This window comes from Chiloscyllium plagiosum, chromosome 34 (genome assembly GCF_004010195.1).
Source record: "Chiloscyllium plagiosum isolate BGI_BamShark_2017 chromosome 34, ASM401019v2, whole genome shotgun sequence".
Taxonomy (NCBI): domain Eukaryota; kingdom Metazoa; phylum Chordata; class Chondrichthyes; order Orectolobiformes; family Hemiscylliidae; genus Chiloscyllium; species Chiloscyllium plagiosum.
In genome coordinates, this window is record NC_057743.1 from 22,835,376 (window position 1) to 22,853,120 (window position 17,745).

General features: G+C 38.3%; 1 protein-coding gene across 11 annotated transcripts in view; it reads right to left on the reverse strand.

The window, feature by feature from the left end:
- Positions 1-17,745, reverse strand: part of ubr4 (ubiquitin protein ligase E3 component n-recognin 4) — a 202,386-nt gene that overhangs the window by 145,869 nt on the left and 38,772 nt on the right. For all 11 annotated transcript variants that reach the window (XM_043675847.1, XM_043675850.1, XM_043675848.1 and 8 more), the window contains exons 16-27: positions 16,838-16,997; positions 14,660-14,745; positions 12,969-13,138; positions 12,346-12,628; positions 9,535-9,679; positions 9,337-9,416; positions 8,720-8,848; positions 7,036-7,218; positions 6,091-6,213; positions 3,283-3,512; positions 1,812-1,933; positions 910-1,007 (exon numbers count right to left, since the gene is read on the reverse strand). In XM_043675847.1, coding sequence (XP_043531782.1) covers positions 910-1,007; positions 1,812-1,933; positions 3,283-3,512; positions 6,091-6,213; positions 7,036-7,218; positions 8,720-8,848; positions 9,337-9,416; positions 9,535-9,679; positions 12,346-12,628; positions 12,969-13,138; positions 14,660-14,745; positions 16,838-16,997 — 1,809 coding nt within the window. The remainder of the gene's footprint in view (positions 1-909; positions 1,008-1,811; positions 1,934-3,282; positions 3,513-6,090; positions 6,214-7,035; positions 7,219-8,719; positions 8,849-9,336; positions 9,417-9,534; positions 9,680-12,345; positions 12,629-12,968; positions 13,139-14,659; positions 14,746-16,837; positions 16,998-17,745) is intronic.

A 17,745-nucleotide genomic window follows, 5' to 3' on the forward strand; every position in this document is an offset into this window, starting at 1 on the left:
TACACAGCTGTGTAATCTCAATGTCAGAACAGGGCTAAATTGCTTACTCTTGTTCTTCCATTTCCTCAGTGACTGGAAATGGCATGTTTCTGTGCTATTTTGTCCCATCTTTTGGAATTTTAAACAGCTCTATCATTATTTCTTTACAAATATAACCGCCTCAGCTCGTCAAATCTTTCTTGGTATTTGCTTTCCCTCTGAACAAAGGAGGCAGTTAAAAATACTGCCCAAGTCTCTTGCATTTTTTCACTATAATAGGTCAGCCAAATTTTAATTATCCAAACTTTCCATGAACCATAATCCCAAAATTTTGTTTCAAATAATTCAGTCACTGACATTAAAATATACAAAAGAAACTGTGTTCTTCATATCATTTCCCAGAAGTAAGGCACTTTTTCCCTGTACCCACCCTATTGATGCCTTCTTGTACTGACCTGCAAAGGTTCTATCAGCAAACATCTACTTTTAGTGTGGATTCAATAGTTTCTTCTCAATTTAATTTAAGTACCTCTAAACATAAACAGAAATATATCCTTGCATGGTAAACTTCAAGCTATACTAAAAGTAGTGATTCCCAAAATGTTAATTCACAACATAACAATACAGGTGTAAAGAATTATATCCATCAATATATCAGAAAGAATGGCCACCTTAACTATCTTAAACATGTTACTTTATGCAGTCTATCTGTCCGAAATACTATTTTGAAGTAAAGAATACAGTAACCAGTTATCACAACATGATCCTACATACAGCAGTGATTAAAAAAAATGTCAACCGGGATCCCCATCCTCCTCAGAAAGATTACATGATTTTCCAAAAGATAGTCATGCACCTTTGCATTGTATCATTTGCCAAAATTACAAATCCAACACATACTCAGCCAAGTGTAAGTACCCTTGCACATACCCAGGATCCAATATTGGGGAATTCATTAGTGTGGATATTGTTCCATGTTTCACACAGTGTCTGTACAGATGATGGCAGGTTCTGCACCATTAACTGAGCTGCAAACAGAATCACAATAAGCATGCAACATTAAGAAACATGCCCACCATCAAGAAAAATATTTTGCACAGCTACAGACTTAATTTCAGGCAGACAGAAACTCCGTCTTTGTACAGCACTTACCCTCCTCGCAACTATGAATTGCAAAACATTCGTCACAGCCATGAAATTAATTTGCACTTCGACAATGATCTGGATTTGAATCCATTTTCACATTAACTGTCATCTAGCCTATGATATGCGCCATCTTCAGAAGTCACAGATGACAAATGCTTGCAAAAATAACTTTGCAGTTGTCATGAACACTGTAGTATTCAATACATGAACTCTGAATTTACCAGTGTAGCACTGAATCACACAGGTTATAGAAATCCCAAATTCAACTTCTGTCTGTACAAGATTAACCAATCTCAAATTGGACCAAAATGGGGTCACTCCAATTAATATTGAAATCTCAGAAATAGAGAATGGGGAAAGAGAAAAACAGAACAGTCAAGGTTCCTGCACCTGCTCATCTTCAGCAATTTCCATTAGAGGACAGTGTATGCCAATATCAGGTAGAAGTAACCTAACTGTGATACTAGTTTCAGACATTGAGTAACCTGTTGAGCTATCCATCAGACGACTATAGGTAACCTTACAAGTCAACAGATGTACACAGAAGGAAAAGAATGGAATGAAAAAGAAATCACAAAAATACGAAAGCAAAATGAAACCCTTCAGTTCATTCTGCAATAATTCCATAAGCCTCTAGTCACTCTGCCAAACAACATCAACTTCCAAAAAGAAATCCTTGCTCTTACCGATAGAGTTAGTCTTGCAGCGGGTAGATCCAATCGCTAGTACTGCAGCATAACCATGTAGCTTCTCCTCAGTTGGACTATCAGTCGAGCCCTCCTCACACAAACTTCTCAACAGGTACGATCTAATATCAATCAGGGTAAAAACAATCTTGTTAAAACACTCATTTACAAGTGCTAAATATTAACATTCCAACCATTAACCTTGTACATACATTATAAGCACATTTATCATTCAATGAGTAGGTTATATTTCACACAAGAGATGGAAGAAACTGATTGAACAATATTATTTAAAAGGTCAATGCTGTGGATTAAAACACACCATCCTTCCACTTGTATGATGTGATCTTGAATCCAGCCAGGTTAAAAAGTCTCTTTTCCCTAATAAAATATGAACAGCCTTCTTGAGAAATTTGGGATTTTCCCAGCAAGTATGAGCTTACAATGGAACAATATGGCACTGAGCCTGACACTCTGGCGAAGAAGGGAAGGGGTTAGAATAGAAAAGTACTCGTGATAGGGGACTCGATAGTTAGGGGAATCGACAAGAGATTTTGTGGTCAGGATCGGGATTCCCGGAAGGTATGTTGCGTCCCTGGTGCCAGGGTCCAGGATGTCTCCGATCGGGTGTGTAAGGTTCTAAAAGGGGAGGGCGAACAGCCAGAAATCGTGTTACATATTGGCACTAATGATATAGCCAGGAAAAGAATCGAGGATATAAAAAGTGATTTCAGGGAGTTAGGATGGAAGCTGCAAAGCAGGACGAACAGAGTAGTGTTCTCTAGTTTACTACCAGTGCCACGAGATAGCGAGGTGAGGAACAGGGAGTGGGCACAGCTTAACATGTGGCTGCGCAGCTGGTGTAGGAGGGAGTGCTTTAGATATGTAGATAATTGGGATGCCTTCTGGGGAAGGTGGGACCTGTACAAGAAGGACGGGTTGCATCTGAACTGGAAGAGGACCAATATCCTGGGTGGAAGGTTTGCTCGAGTAGTTCGAGAGGGTTTAAACTAGTATGGAAGGGGGGTAGGAACCTGAGCTGTATACCGGAGGTGAGAGTTGATGCAAATGAGGCAATAACAAGAGGTAGACCAGCTAGTGGGAAGGATTTTCCTGGGATTCAAATGCATCAAAACAAAAGTTCCCAAGTTGCCATCTAATGGCTGCACATATTAATAGAGAAATTCCCACGGGTCGAGTAAGAAACATCTCTGGTTGTGATTGAATTATTGTATACCAATGGGAGCAAAGAGAAACTTATACTAAACATAGCAATCATAAACCAGACATGGAGTTGCTGATAGGGAATACAAAAAGAGCTCTTTATTTCTAATTCGCCTCTCTAGTCTCTAACCTACAAGTGCTTGAAGTTAATACAAGGCTTTTCCCAACCAACTAATTAAACCCAACCACTACCATAACACTTCAACAGCAACGAATGTAAAAATGGGACCATATTCAATATTTGCACCTGGTAAATGTAGCATAGATGCCAATCAGCTGAAGAGTTGCAGGAAGCAGATTCTTTGTAATCTCAGATGTTTTGTGGGAGTCGGTTTCTGCAGCCACCTTGGAAAAATACTCATCCAGAGACACTTGGACCTTTGAAATGACCGCATCAAGCGTGTAGATGGTCTGCAGGTTTGGCAGGCGGCTGATCGGGATAATAGCACTTGCATCAATTCCACAATAAGAAGAGATCTGAAATTGAAGGAAACAACTCTCATTAATCTTGCAAAATAGGCTGAGAAGTGGCAGATGGAGTTTAATTCAGATAAATGCGAGGTGCTGCATTTTGGGAAAGCAAATCTTAGCACGACTTATACAATTAATGGTAAGGTCCTAGGGAGTGTTGCTGAACAAAGAGACCTTGGAGCGCAGGTTCCTAGCTCCTTGAAAGTGGAGTCGAAGTAAACAGGATAATGAAGGCGGCGTTTGGTATGCTTTCCTTTATTGGTCAGAGTATTGATTACAGGAGTTGGGAGGTCATGTTGCGGCTGTACAGGACATTAGTTAGGCCACTGTTAGAAGATTGCATGCAAGTCTGGTCTCCTTCCTATCGGAAAGATGTTGTGAAACTTGAAAGGGTTCAGGAAAGATTTACAAGGATGTTGCCTGGGTTGGAGGATTTGACCTACAGGGAGAGGCTGAACAGGCTGGGGCTGTTTTCCCTGGAGTGTCAGAGGCTGAGGGGTGACCTTATGGAGGTTTACAAAATTATGAGGGGCATGGATAAGATAAATAGACAAAGGCTTTTCCCTGGGGTCGGGGTGTCAAGAACTAGAGGCCATAGGTTTAGGGTGAGAGGGGAAAGATATAAGAGAGCGCTAAGGGGCAACTTTTTCACAAAGAGGGTGGTACGTGTATGGAATGAGCTGCCAGAGGATGTGGTGAAGGCTGGTACAATTGCAACATTTAAGAGGCATTTGGATGGGTGTACGAATAGGAAGGGTTTGGAGGGATATGGGCCAGGTGTTGGCAGGTGGGACTACATTGGGTTGGGATATCTGGTCGGCATGGACAGGTTGGACCGAAGGGTCTGTTTCCATGCTGTACATCTCTATGACATATACAGTCAATAACAAATAAGCTTTAGCACCAGCACGTGAAAAAATGAGCCAAACAGTTACAATTATTTCTTAAATTGACAACTAATTAAAGCTTGGGTGATATACACATTTCCACAAACCTTCTCAAATCCAGAGAAGATGCTGTCTGCAACTTTCACCATTATTCTTGTGCCTGGAGGCACATAGGCATTAATAAATTACACTCCATTCCATCTTAAGCTTTTACTACATATCACGCAGCTGAGAGCTACACGAGCCATTATAGTGCTTCACAGAGCTCAAAGTTTGTGTGAAGAGTTTCACCTTTCTGCAGGTATTCTATTTTTAGGATTGCTTAGGGATTTCTTTGTCAGGCATTCAAAAGTTGCTGATTCAATACGACAGTTTAGATACATCTTCTCTTCCAGACTTTACAGTCAGTACGAGACTCTGTACCATCTGTAAGTACCCGGTCATATGGTTACCACCAGGTAACATGAAGGAGCCAATACAGCTTTCCACATTGAAAGCAGGCATGTTTCTCCAGTCACGCACATTTAACATGCAGCATTAACTGTGATGTTTAAAGTCTCATGCCAGTTTCTAATAATACTGATCTTCTATCTCCATTTTCAGCAGAATGTTTTGCCTTGTACTTGTTTACTGCTGTAAATTCTCTCTCAGAAAGCCAAGCCTACCCGAGGGCTAAGCAAGACTGCCCTGATTTCAGTGTCACAACTGCAAGGAGCATAAATGACCATTTTTTTGGATTCACATTCATTGTTCTTTTCATCTTGACCCACTTTCAGCCCTAAAACTATTTTTAATGGCATCATGCCAATGAAGGCAGCACTGAATATGAGAGCCTGAAAAATGGTCACCACAACATTGATCACTTGGTAGCACAAACACACATAAAAACATATCAGTTAGGAGCAAATTAGTCCATTCGTTCTTTCAAGCCTGCTCTGCTATTCAATAAAGGTCTCGGCTAATCTCACACTCCCATCAATCACTGATAACCTTTAATTCACTTGACTAACAAGAGTCTATTTAGCTATTTAAAATATTCAAGTACTCCATCTCCAATGACTTCCGAGGTAGAGAGTTCCAGAGATAAAATTTCAATTCATCCCTGTCCTGAAACGGTGACTCCTAATTTTACAACAGTGTCCCCTGGTGCTGGACTCACTCATTACAGTAAATATCCTTTCTACATGCAACTTGTCTGTATTATTTAGGATTAAATTACCCCTTGCTCTTTTGAACTCGTGCAAACAAGCCCATTGGTCTAATCTTCCCTCCTAAGACAACCTATTTGATCCAGGTATCAAATTGACTAAACCTCCTCTGAACCACCTCCAATGAATTTAAATCTTTCCTTAAATAAAGACACCAAAATTGTACACTGTGGTTAAGATGTGATTTTGAGCATTGCTTGAATAATTCAGGATTGCTGAAAAAGACGACAAGATGTCAAATCTTTTCGCCTTGCACTCATCAAGACAAAAACCACAAAAACATCATACCTCAAAAGGAACATCAATTTATACTGCAGAACAGGGTACTAACTTTTGGTAAATATTGTCTACTAACAGTATGCTGCCATCAAGCCATAAAGATGCTCAATCTAGCACACAATGCTTCCCTTAAAAAGAAAAGCAAAGATGCACTCCTCTCTCAAGGAAAACACCCTGAGTCAGAGCACATGTTGGCAAGGTCATCCTTACCTGTCTGGCAACATACTCCTCTGCAAGTTCCACATCATATTTCACAGAACTGCATTTGGCAACGGCTAGTTCCACCAGTGAGCCAGCGTGGTCTGGCTTCATGCCCTGTTGCACCAGGTGATCCTTTATCAAAAGGAAATCATAAACTGGTCAAATCAAAGTCATAAACAGTTCAGCAAACAACTGGGTTTATCGTGCATTATTCACTGAAAATAATCATGCATTATTCACTGAACATTTACTTTATTTTTAGTTACATTATTAAATAGTTCTTCACCTGTTCCTATACTACACAGATGTATAGCTCATTGAGATTTTTTTATAGCACAATAGATAATGCTACTGATTCTAACTGTAAATGGTCTGTCCAGGACAACATAGTAATTGTACCACACCACCCAGAGAGATCTAAAGTTTGATACCCTTTCTGCAGAGAGTGGCTAAAGCTGTAGTTCATATGATAACAGTGCCCCCTGCACCCCCAGAAGATGCATAAAAGTTGCATCTGCTCCTTATTTTCAAGGTTCCAGCTCATAGTCTCTATCCAGGAACCTCTTTTAGAAAGTAGATAGCTATAAGGAAAAGGCTAGATTTAGGACACTTCTGATAAAGCAAACAAAACGTACCAGCACTATTAAAGTTTAAACAACAAATAATTTGGTTGAGAAAAGAAGAAACCTTTGTGAAGGCACACTAAAAAGACTGAAGGAGGGAAATCTAAAAAAGGAAAATAAAACCTGAGAGGATTGAATTGTCTATGATTCTGTGTACTAAGTCTCCAGTTTCCTCACTGATACATTCTCAAACACTTAATTATCCCTCTTTTGAAACACTAAATCTGACCACTTCTACATCTCCCTTCCTTACAACCAAAGCTTCACCAAGAGGTTCCTTCTGATTTGTAATGGTTAGCAACCTCTTCACCACATCCTGCATCTTTAGTACCTTGATCCAGGTTACATAGGAGCTGATACAAAGCCGTGATGACCATCGAAGTGTGTGCAGGATGTCACATTCACTCAGCTCTGTTGTGCTCATTGCCACTTGGTTAACATAGGCTTTTGATGGAGGCATAATACCCAAGATTCTCCATAAGATCAAGAAGTAGTACTGAATGGAACATGCCTCCTGGAAGGAAAGGTCAGTGAGGGAATGTTGAGGAACTCAATAAGCAATGATTCACATACAACTATGACAAAAACTTAATAAGACTTGTCCAAAAAACACACACAACAGTTAGAATTTCAATGTGTCCAAGCTGAATTAAGTTAAGAACTATTTCAACATATGCAAAAAACAAATTGGACTCATTGTGAATGTTAACTTTGGTTTTAGAAGAATGCAATGGAAATTATCAAATCAATGATCAATTTCATCTGCATCGGTAGCATATGAAAAATCCATCCTAACTTTAATAAGTATCTTAACTGTGCACGATGCTGTGAAAGCAAAACCATGATGCAACATAGCCATCAAACGTGAAAACAATTACTTCTCCTAATTTATAATCCAAGATAATGGTTTTAAAAATTTGAAAATTGCAGAGAATATACAAAAACTATAATATGAAACCTTAAAATCAACAAAACTATTTATCAAAGAATGAATGGCTCCACAGACATCTCCAAGTAAGTGAGATATTTGGAAGGACAGCACATATCACACCGTCCCTCCTCTCCAAGTCAATACCAAAAACAATTTCACTTCAATTCAACAGAATGAACAAGTCAATACCAAAACAGAGCCTAAAATTTCTTTGTTGAAGAGAGCTGAAAACAAAATTCCACCCACACGCCCCACCCAACATACACAAACTTGTGATTGCTAAACCACACACTGATCAAACCTGATTTAAGTGGTCAAAGATGACTTGAAACCAATACGCATCTTCAGGAAACTCGAAGTCCATTCTGCCTATGTACCCCATAACGGTGTGAATGTTAGATTAACTACTAAAAGTGATACCATATATACTCGAGTAATAGTTGATCTCGTGTAAAAGTCGACCCCCTATTTTTGGCCAAATAATCTAGAATTTTCCACTTATCTTGTGTAAAGGTCAACCCTAATTCTTCACAGATAACAGATCAACATTTATGAGGCAGTGCGTCGACTGTCATGTCCCATTCCAGCTTTCCAGACTGCTGGTTGTTCCGCTCCGCTCCTGGTCTTCCAGTTTGCTAGTGTTGTGTTCCACTCTGGGTTTTCCGAATTACTGTAATTTGTTGTTTATTTTTATTTGTTTAGAGATCAATTGGGCTTCTGCTAATGATACGTTATGAATTTTGACAGGCATGAATGTCAGCCCCTCAAAAGTAGTATCCTTGTAATAGTTGATCCCATAAATTTAACCTTAAAAAGTAGTCAAAAAATTAGATTATTATTCAAGTATATACTGTAATTACAAGATCATCCACCAAGCATCTGCTACCAGAAATAATGGTGGAAGTCTGATACTGTTCCAAAAACTGGATATATATTTGAGAAGAAACTCTTTAAAAGGATAGACGAAAAGAGTGTGAAGGAAGTAAGTGCCTAGGTTTTAAAGTGATCAGCACAGATACAATTTAGTCAATGGTCTCCTTCGGTGCTCCAAGGTTCTATGATTTAACAGAAGTTTATGCATTACCAGAGGTGTTGCATTCTTGTGTTCTTCCCGTCTGAGTGTATCAAACTGTGAACCAGCTGCTAACAGCAAGATCAGTGATGCATATAGCTCATCATACTTCAAAGTACCAGCACAAAGAACATCACAGATCTGTGAAACAAGACAGGAAGAGAACAAGTGAAGAAAATCAATTCTCTGCAAATGCAGTATCAAACTATAAAACAAACTCAATAAAAAAATCAAAATATACACTCATACACAGGTCTGTAGCCAAATTCCGTCATCTACAATTTGACATTGTTCCACACTAAAATATTACAGTTACATAAACATAAATTATTGCTATAGAAACCAGCTGTATTAATCTTAACATCCTTGTACATTAGCGAGTTTTGAGAAGATTTGCAGTTCAGTTTGAGGTTCTGGATGTAAGTTTGCTCAGAGTTGGAAGGTTCATTTTCAGATGTTACGTCATCATACTAGGTAACACGGATGTTACCTAGTATGGTGACTAAATGTCTGAAAATGAACCTTCCAGCTCAGAGAGCAAACTTACACCCAGATCCCTGCACATTACGCCATTTTGCAACTTTACACAATGCCAATATTCCCCCAAATTTCAATTCTATGGCTCTTACCACCTCATCCAATCTGCTTCTGTCATCAGTGGATGTTTCATGTGAAAGGATGCTGTAGAATTTGGGCAGGGGCGTAGAATCTGTAGCAAAGAAGCACATTCAACCGATTCCCAAAACTTGAAGTATACACCAATTCAATTGTTTCTCTATTCTACAAAACCAATGGTCTCACTGTCTCTTAGCTGAGTTTTGCCTTACCTGCCCCACTGTGTTTAACCCAGTTTTCTTCGACCTCTTTAAATCCATGATAAAGTGGCATTTGAATGCGTCGGCCAGATTCTTGGGACCCAGTGGCATTGGCACTAGCACCACATATTGGTGGGGTTAATAGATTATATTGAATCTACAGTTTAAAAAAAACACCCATAATTGTCAGCCAAAGACATGCTGTAACATGGGTTATCACACTTAGATCATAATAACATCGTATTTGTGTCATTAAATTCATTTTTAAACAGCAAAGTCAGAACCCCCCATACTGACTAACTGAAAGGCAAATTCAGCAGACAATTAATTAGAAACTGAGAATTAAGAAATATATAGTATTGATTGAATGAATAATAGAAAAGGCTGCAGTTGAAACTGAAAACAAAGACAAAAACAACATGTATTTGCAAGAATGATGAAAGAAAGTAGAAACTAAACAAAGAGACTTAGAGAGTCAGGACTAAGAAAAACTGATCAAAGCAAAATATGAAGTTCAGTTTGGGGAAGTGAAAACCTGAACAAACCAAGCTGAGGATTGAGTGGGAAAAAGCCACTTTATTTTTTTCTCACTATAATTGCTTCAGTACTTGCACTGAATTCAATGATTTTCATCATTTACTACTGCATGGAAGACATGTGCCAAATGGGCAAGTACAACAGTCCTTGTGAGGCAGATATGCTTGAAGGCTGCGTCAGTTCTTGACACTCACTGTCTAGATTAAAATAAGAACATTAGCTCGTTAAAAGGACAAAAGCGGCAACTAGTGCCTGGGACACGACGTTAAGTTATCAATAATGCAAGAATAAAAAAAGTGCAAGTGTCAACTTTTTTGTCTAGAATTAACATAACCTCCGTAATATTACTGATCTTCATGTCAATTTGTAATTTTGTAACATGCTTAAGTGTCACAATACACTAACTAAACTGTTTTTCCAGGTGTGTTGGCTGTCTAAAAGTTTAAAAGGTTTTGCCTTTTGTCTGCCAGCAGCTTTTACCTCTACAATGTTGGTAAATGCGACGTCATTAATTTTGGTAGGAATAACAGCAAAATGGACTACTATTTAAATGGTGACACATTCTACTATGCAGAAGGACTGGAGAGTACTTGTGCATGAATCACAAAAAGCTGGTTTGCTGTGCAGCAGGTAATTAAGAAGGCAAATGGAATATCATCCTTAATTGCTAGAGGGATGGAGTTTAAAAATAGGGAGATTATGCTACAGCTGTACAGGGTGCAGGTCACACAGAGTATTGTGTACAGTTTTGCTCTCCTTACTTGGAGAATGGATGTACTTGCACTGGAGGGGATGCAGAGGAGCTTCACTAGGTTGATGCCAGAGTTGAGAGGATTGGCTGATGAGGAGAGATTGAGTAGACCATGACTATACTTGTTGGAATTTAGAAGAATTAGGTTGGCTGATCTTATAGAAACATATAAAATTATGAAGGGAACTTGGTAAGAAGGATGCAGGGAGGTTGTTTCCACTAGTGGGTGAAACTATAACTAGAGGACATGACTTCAAAATAAGGGGGAGCAGATTTAGGACTGAGTTCAGAGGCAACTTCCTTACCCAAAGGGTTGTGAATCTGTGGAACTCCCTGTCCAGTGAAACAGTTGAGGCTACCTCATTGAACTTGTTAAGGCAAAGATAGGTACATTTTTGAACAGATAAGGAACTAAAGGTTATGTGAGTGGGCGGGTAAGTGGAGCCGAGTCCACAAAAAAGGATCAGCCATATTACTGAATGGCAGAGCAGGTTCGAAGTGCCAGATGGCCTGCTCGCTCCTATTTCTTATGTTCTTAATTATCTACACAGGTTTATTCAATGTTTCAATAGGTGAATGTTCAAGGTCAAGATGGACACAACACCATTTTTACATTTCGTACAGTTTCTCCTATCATTTTGTCATTTAAACATACTCTGAAGAGGAGACAGGAAAAGCCACACTAGTTTAATTCATCCTCCTGAGCACTGAATGACCAATAAATACCACCAAACAGAAAGAACTTATCCAAAATTATTCAGGTAACTCAAAAGGACACAGAAGACGACATCCAGATTTACAAAATGCATTAATAAAATGATGCATGGCTCTATAAGGTCTTCCTCTCAAATGCTAATGAGTTAATTAAGTTGTAAGCAAACATAGCAAAACCATAAACAAAGACTAAAACAGGCTTTGGTTATGAGATGCCCATTTACATTCAGCTGGCGCCCTAGACACTGCACCATCTCTCATAAATGGAGAGAGGTTTCTGTATAATTTCATAACCAACATTACTTTAAAACATGTGCAGATTAAATAAGTCATACATGTATACAGCACAGAAAAGGGCCCTTTTGCCCATCATATCTGCACTGATCAAAACAAGCACCTGACTATTCTAATCCCATTTTGCAGCATCTGGCCCATACTCTGTATGCCTCAGCATTACAAGCCAACATCTAAATATCGATCTCAATATTGAAAACTGTTTGATCAACAGAATGCAAATGATCAACACAAAAGTGAAATACAGTCAGTTCTGCTATGATGCAGTAGTTCCATTCTCATGCAATCCCATGTTATAAAAAACTTATTTAAAGCAGCACCATTTAAACTAATGGGGCCAGAATTGCATTATAACTAATGCATGCTTTAAAAAAAATCATACTTTAGAAACAATGTCCCCCAATTCGTCAATCATGTTATAGCAAATTTGCATTAATGAAATGCATGTTATAGCAGAACAACCTGTAACAGCTTTGTGGGTTCACTTATAACTTTTATATGCACTCACCAGCTCAAATGACCCTTACCTGTTCAAATAGGTAGACTGGTACTTTTGAATATTGCTGAAGGAGGTATTCAAAAACTATCAACAGTCGGGCAAGTGTCAGTGGCACACACCGAATCTGAGCTTCTGCTTTCGATGCTACTTCAACAATCACCTGCATGCACATCACAACTACAGCACGACGACCAGTCTCTGAGAAATTATGGAAAATTAGTAGTAGAAGCTGAAGGTGTTCAACGTTCAGATCTTCTGAGTCAGATGGTACTACTCCATGGAGTATGTTCTGCTTAAGTGTCCCAATAAACCTGGCAAGAAAAATAAAATCATTCATGTATTTGTGTGTTTACAGAGTAAAGCTACTTAAAGCTATAAAACTAGTGTCAAGCAAATGATCACAGGGATCAGTTAGTGATTCCAAAATAACACAACCAAACAAGCCGATAACCACCTCCATTAATTTCTGTACATTAATGGATTTTCATTCTTTTTCATATCCTGTGTTAAAGACAATCCAATTTTCCTCTCTAAATTCAGCAAAATGAGTAACAAAACAACACTGATTCATCATATCAGGAATACAATGCATGACAGGACTCAGGCTTCCCAATCTTAGTTAAGAGTTTTGTTACTCTAAGAGTACCTTACCTTTCCCAGATTTTCATACACTCAGGAACATCTGGCTCCCCCTGTGCACTAGCCTTATGCTGCCAGATTAACAACAGGCGTGATAGCACAGAGAGGCTCTGAGAGTGAATGTACAATGGCCATGGACCCTCAGAGAATGGTGCAATTCCCAGCTGCTGCAGCAATGTGTTCTGGGCAAAATACCAAATAGTTAATACAATTATGTCAATTGTGATTATCACAACATCATGCAAAATATCCGCCTATAAATCAACATAACAATATAGAATTCAGCGCTTCTGAAATGCAAAGTTGCTGACATAGTGAAATAATAGGAAAGCTTACTATACAAACAGGACAATACATAATATTACAAGATGAGAGATTTTTACACGAGCTATAAAAGCCTTGCATTTTTAATTGGAAAAAAGTATAGGTTGCAACTCCAAGCTGATTCAAATAAAAACAGTTCAAAAATAAAGTAAAGGAACCTGGAGGTTGATGAAAAACAAGGTCAGGAAGAATTGACAGTCAATCAATTGGGTATAATTTTAGTTGACATTGACCATGCCCCTCAAGAAAAAGGAATCTCTATTTTATCTCTATTCAGAATTACACAACAATGCTCATCCTGTATTTTGCAATGCAATGAAAAAAATCCTGCTCCTTGCATGTTGCCTGACCTGCTGCGCTTTTCCAGCAACACATTTTCAGCTATGAAAAAAATCATGAAAGGTAGTGCTGTCATCACAAGCCAGCTTTCCTAACGTCTAAAACCTTGACACCCCTATCATTTGAGGTAACACCACCAAAATCAGTTTCAACCACAACAACTTCCAGAAAAATTAACAATAGAATCTGGGGCTAGGACAAACATGTACTTAGTACTAGACATCTAATGGACTGAAACACAATTCATGCTAGCCAGTTCCTTCTGAACAGCTATCCATCACAACATCAATGGTAGAAAACAATGTCTTTTTCACAAAACAGTCTATTGTTCGCTTTAAACGTTTAATATGGCATCAGATGTACAGCATAGTAACAGGCCATTTGGCCTTCAGTGCATTTCTGCCTACTCAAACCTCTTCCTGCCTTTCCTCAGCATAATCCTTCTCACTTGTATGGTCATCTAACCTCCCTTAAATGCACTTATGCAGCAATCATTGTGCAGCAGTATATCTGACATTCTCAGCACTCCCTACGTAAACCCATGTTAACACACTAAACACAATTCCTCTGCCAGCAAGTCGTGTTAGTTTCTGGATCTGCCCTACACACTCTTCAGTTAATGCTGATTTGATGAAGCTATTCAAAGGTGCTGCAACCATTGAATAATGACAAAAGGTGGATAAAAAAAAAATGGAAAAGTTTGCCATATATTAGAAGTTGGGGGAAGAGAAACTTTTGTATAATTCAAATCTATGAAGAGAGGAAACAAATGACTAAAAACTTCATACTCCCTGCTGCTCCACTAAATTGCAATACTGTCCATCACCCTTACTAATAACCCTGCATGTGAGTACCCCTTTGTGACACAAACTTCACAGAAGACCATTTCACAGGTATCAAGATACTAACCCCGCTCTTGTATACTATCATTAAACCTTTAAATCACAGTGGAATCACTCAGGTCAAAAACATGTACACATTAAAGCAAATTGTCAACATTAATCAAGTACAACACAGCCATTGATGCACTGTGGACTTACCTGCAGGACAGGTGATGGGAGGTCAGAAGTGACCATAGAATGGTTAAAGTGGTAAAGTGCAGCTGCAAACTCCTCATCTGATGCCCCTACACAAAAATAAAATAGTGTACAGAAGGAGACAAATGTGTTTAATAATACAAAAACAAATACATCTAGCCACCCAGCTCATGTCATGCATCCTTCAGTAGAAACGTGTGAAAATTCAGTGATCGAAAACAAAACTGTGTTCGGTTTGCCCAAAGATAAAAAAGAACGAACTCATTTTTTTTTCAAAATGGAAGCCATGGCTTATCAAACTTTTGAGTGTGCAGCCCTTTACCCTCCCTTGTCTGCCAAACTATTGTGTTCTTTCTCTCTCTGGGCTTCATCTCCACCTATCTCCTTTCATTCCTCCCACCCCTTCTCTTACTGAGGTACGATCATTTCTAAACAGAGTCACTAGACACAAATGTTGACTCTGTTTTCTTTCCATAAATGCTGCCAGAATTGCTGAGTCTGTCCAGCAATTTCTGATTTGCAGTATCTGCAGTTCTTTGGTTTTTTTGCCTTAATCATAGAATGTTTCTTATCAGAAGTACTCATTAAAAAAACTTTGAACATGATGCCTTCCCAAACGTTAGCACGATACCCACTAAAGTTTGAGATACATCATTTAATATGGAACTTTAAAGAGGTTTTTGAAGTCCAAATGTAGCCTGAAAAAGAGATTTTCAACATCTACTTGAAATACCACCTCAGAAGACAGTCCTTTACTAAATCATCTTCACTGATTTTCAAACCGTCAACTGGCACTTCATGGTTTATGTTCAAGTCATGATTAATTGTGTTCCAAATAATTGATTCCATAACATTTCACTTGAACTAGGCAATTGTCAACTGGTTCTTGCTCCTAGATAATTTTTAAAATATTCATTTGAGAGACATGGGTATCATTGGTAAAGGCAGCATTTACTGTCCAATCCTAATTGCCCAGAATCGCATGTAGGTCAAACAAGGTAAGCATGGCAGATCTTTTTCACTAAAGCACATTAGGGACACAGAAGAACAGTAAAGGTTCCCTGACCTAATCACTGTCTCCACCATTTTCTGTTTTAATTTCAGATTTCTAGTATCCATAGACTTTAGCTGGATAAAATTTTGTTTTGATTATAACCATAAAGGGCGGGAAGTCCATCATGCTGCGCCAAGCCTCTGCAGGCTTTCTGGAATATACTGTACTCGTGTAAACGTTGACCCCTTATTTTTGGCCAAAAAATCTTGTATTTTCCATATATCTCGTGTAAACATCAACCCCACTATATCACATTATAAACCTCTTACAGAGAAAACTGCATGTTCCCATTAATTCACAAATGAAATTGCATTCATTCATTCATACCAGTAACTCTACTCATCGCTCTTTGTTTACTATACTGCATCTCTATTCATTCATTTATAACACTACTTAGGCCTCTTGGCTTACTACTATATGTTTTGATTCATTCAGACCGGTACTAAAGTTTATTGGTACTTTATCGCACTTTGTTCACTATATATCCAAAAGTCAATACCTTTAAAAAGATAATCACTTTAATTGTGCCATTATATCTGAATAAAAGTGATATATATTAGCTGCATGTATCTGTAATTCTTTGACAAATTTGTGAACATTGCTGAGCTTCATTACATATGAGAGTAAATGGTAGAGAAATGGAAGAATTTGGCAGCAAAGTTCAAGACGCTTACACATTCAGAATTTAATAAATGTTTCATTTTAAGTGTGATTTTGCAGGATTTCAATGAATCTTTGACATGTTAAATTTTTCTACCAGTATGTATAAATAAAATTTATGACGTAATTCATTGTTGTTTCTCGTGCTTTTATCTAGTAATTACCTTTACCATAATTGTGTTTTTCTTCTTTACCTGGGATTAGTTGAGCCATCAAATTGACTTCTGCTAATAATATGGTATTTTGAACTGCAGTATAAATTCTGCCCCTCAAACTAGTGCCTGTATAATAGTCAACCCTATAAATTGAATCTTTAAAGTAGTCTAAAAAATGTGACTTTTACACAAGTATATATGGCATTGCTCTTACTTTAGATGTTTTAACCACTGTCCAAGGCTTAAGCAGCCTTTTTGCTCATAACTCGAAATACACTAAGATGACTGCCATCAATAAAAGTGTTTGCTAACCTTTCGTTCCATCTTTGTCCACATCTTTAATTATGCTGGCTAACGTCATCATGTGCTGTTCAGTCAGAGAAACACTCAGGTAATTCCGGATAAAGTTGTTCCTCGAATTTAGCATTGAAGATGTAATGAAATTAAAAATACTTGAAGCCAGGTTCAGAAACTGAAAAATAAATTTTTTAAAAATGCAGATTTTACTAGCTGTCCAACATCCTCATTTGCCAGCAACTTCTTCATCACTATAGTGACCATTGCCAATACCCCCCAATAGAAATCAAACCCCAACATTCAGTTTGATGAGCAAAAAGCCAACTTGTAAAATAGACACTAATTACTAACTTCTTGATCACATGCTACTTAAGTTTAAACCTTAATAGTAATGATGGCACATAACTAGCTTTTCAGTCTAGAAGGTCAATTCCTGGTTTATCAGGTAAACTCATCAGAATGGCAGCTCAGATGTTATATTTGACCTCAGCACCTTAAAAAGGAGGAAATAGACAGGGTCACCACCTCTGATCCTTCTATTCTGTTCACTACTGGAACATGCTGATGTATAAACCAGCTGTGAGGATTAGCATTTGGTGCCAGCATCCTGCTGGCACCTGTGAACAAGATTCAATAAATAATTACCTGGAAAAGGTTTCTATTAGCAAGTGGTGCCTCATGATTTGGCAGACCTCCAAGATCAGAGTAAATAAAATAACACCTGCATATGCACAAATACTGCAAGAACACATCCGCAGCCAACAGACAAATTCTAGGGCTAGACAAAGAAACTGTGACATTAAGTGACTAGTACCACTCTTCATTCTGCTGTAATTATTTTCGTGTAAGCATTCCCCACACAATCTAGTTTCTGCTGTGCCCTTTACTAACTCACTCCCACAATATTGGAACCAGTAACTAGG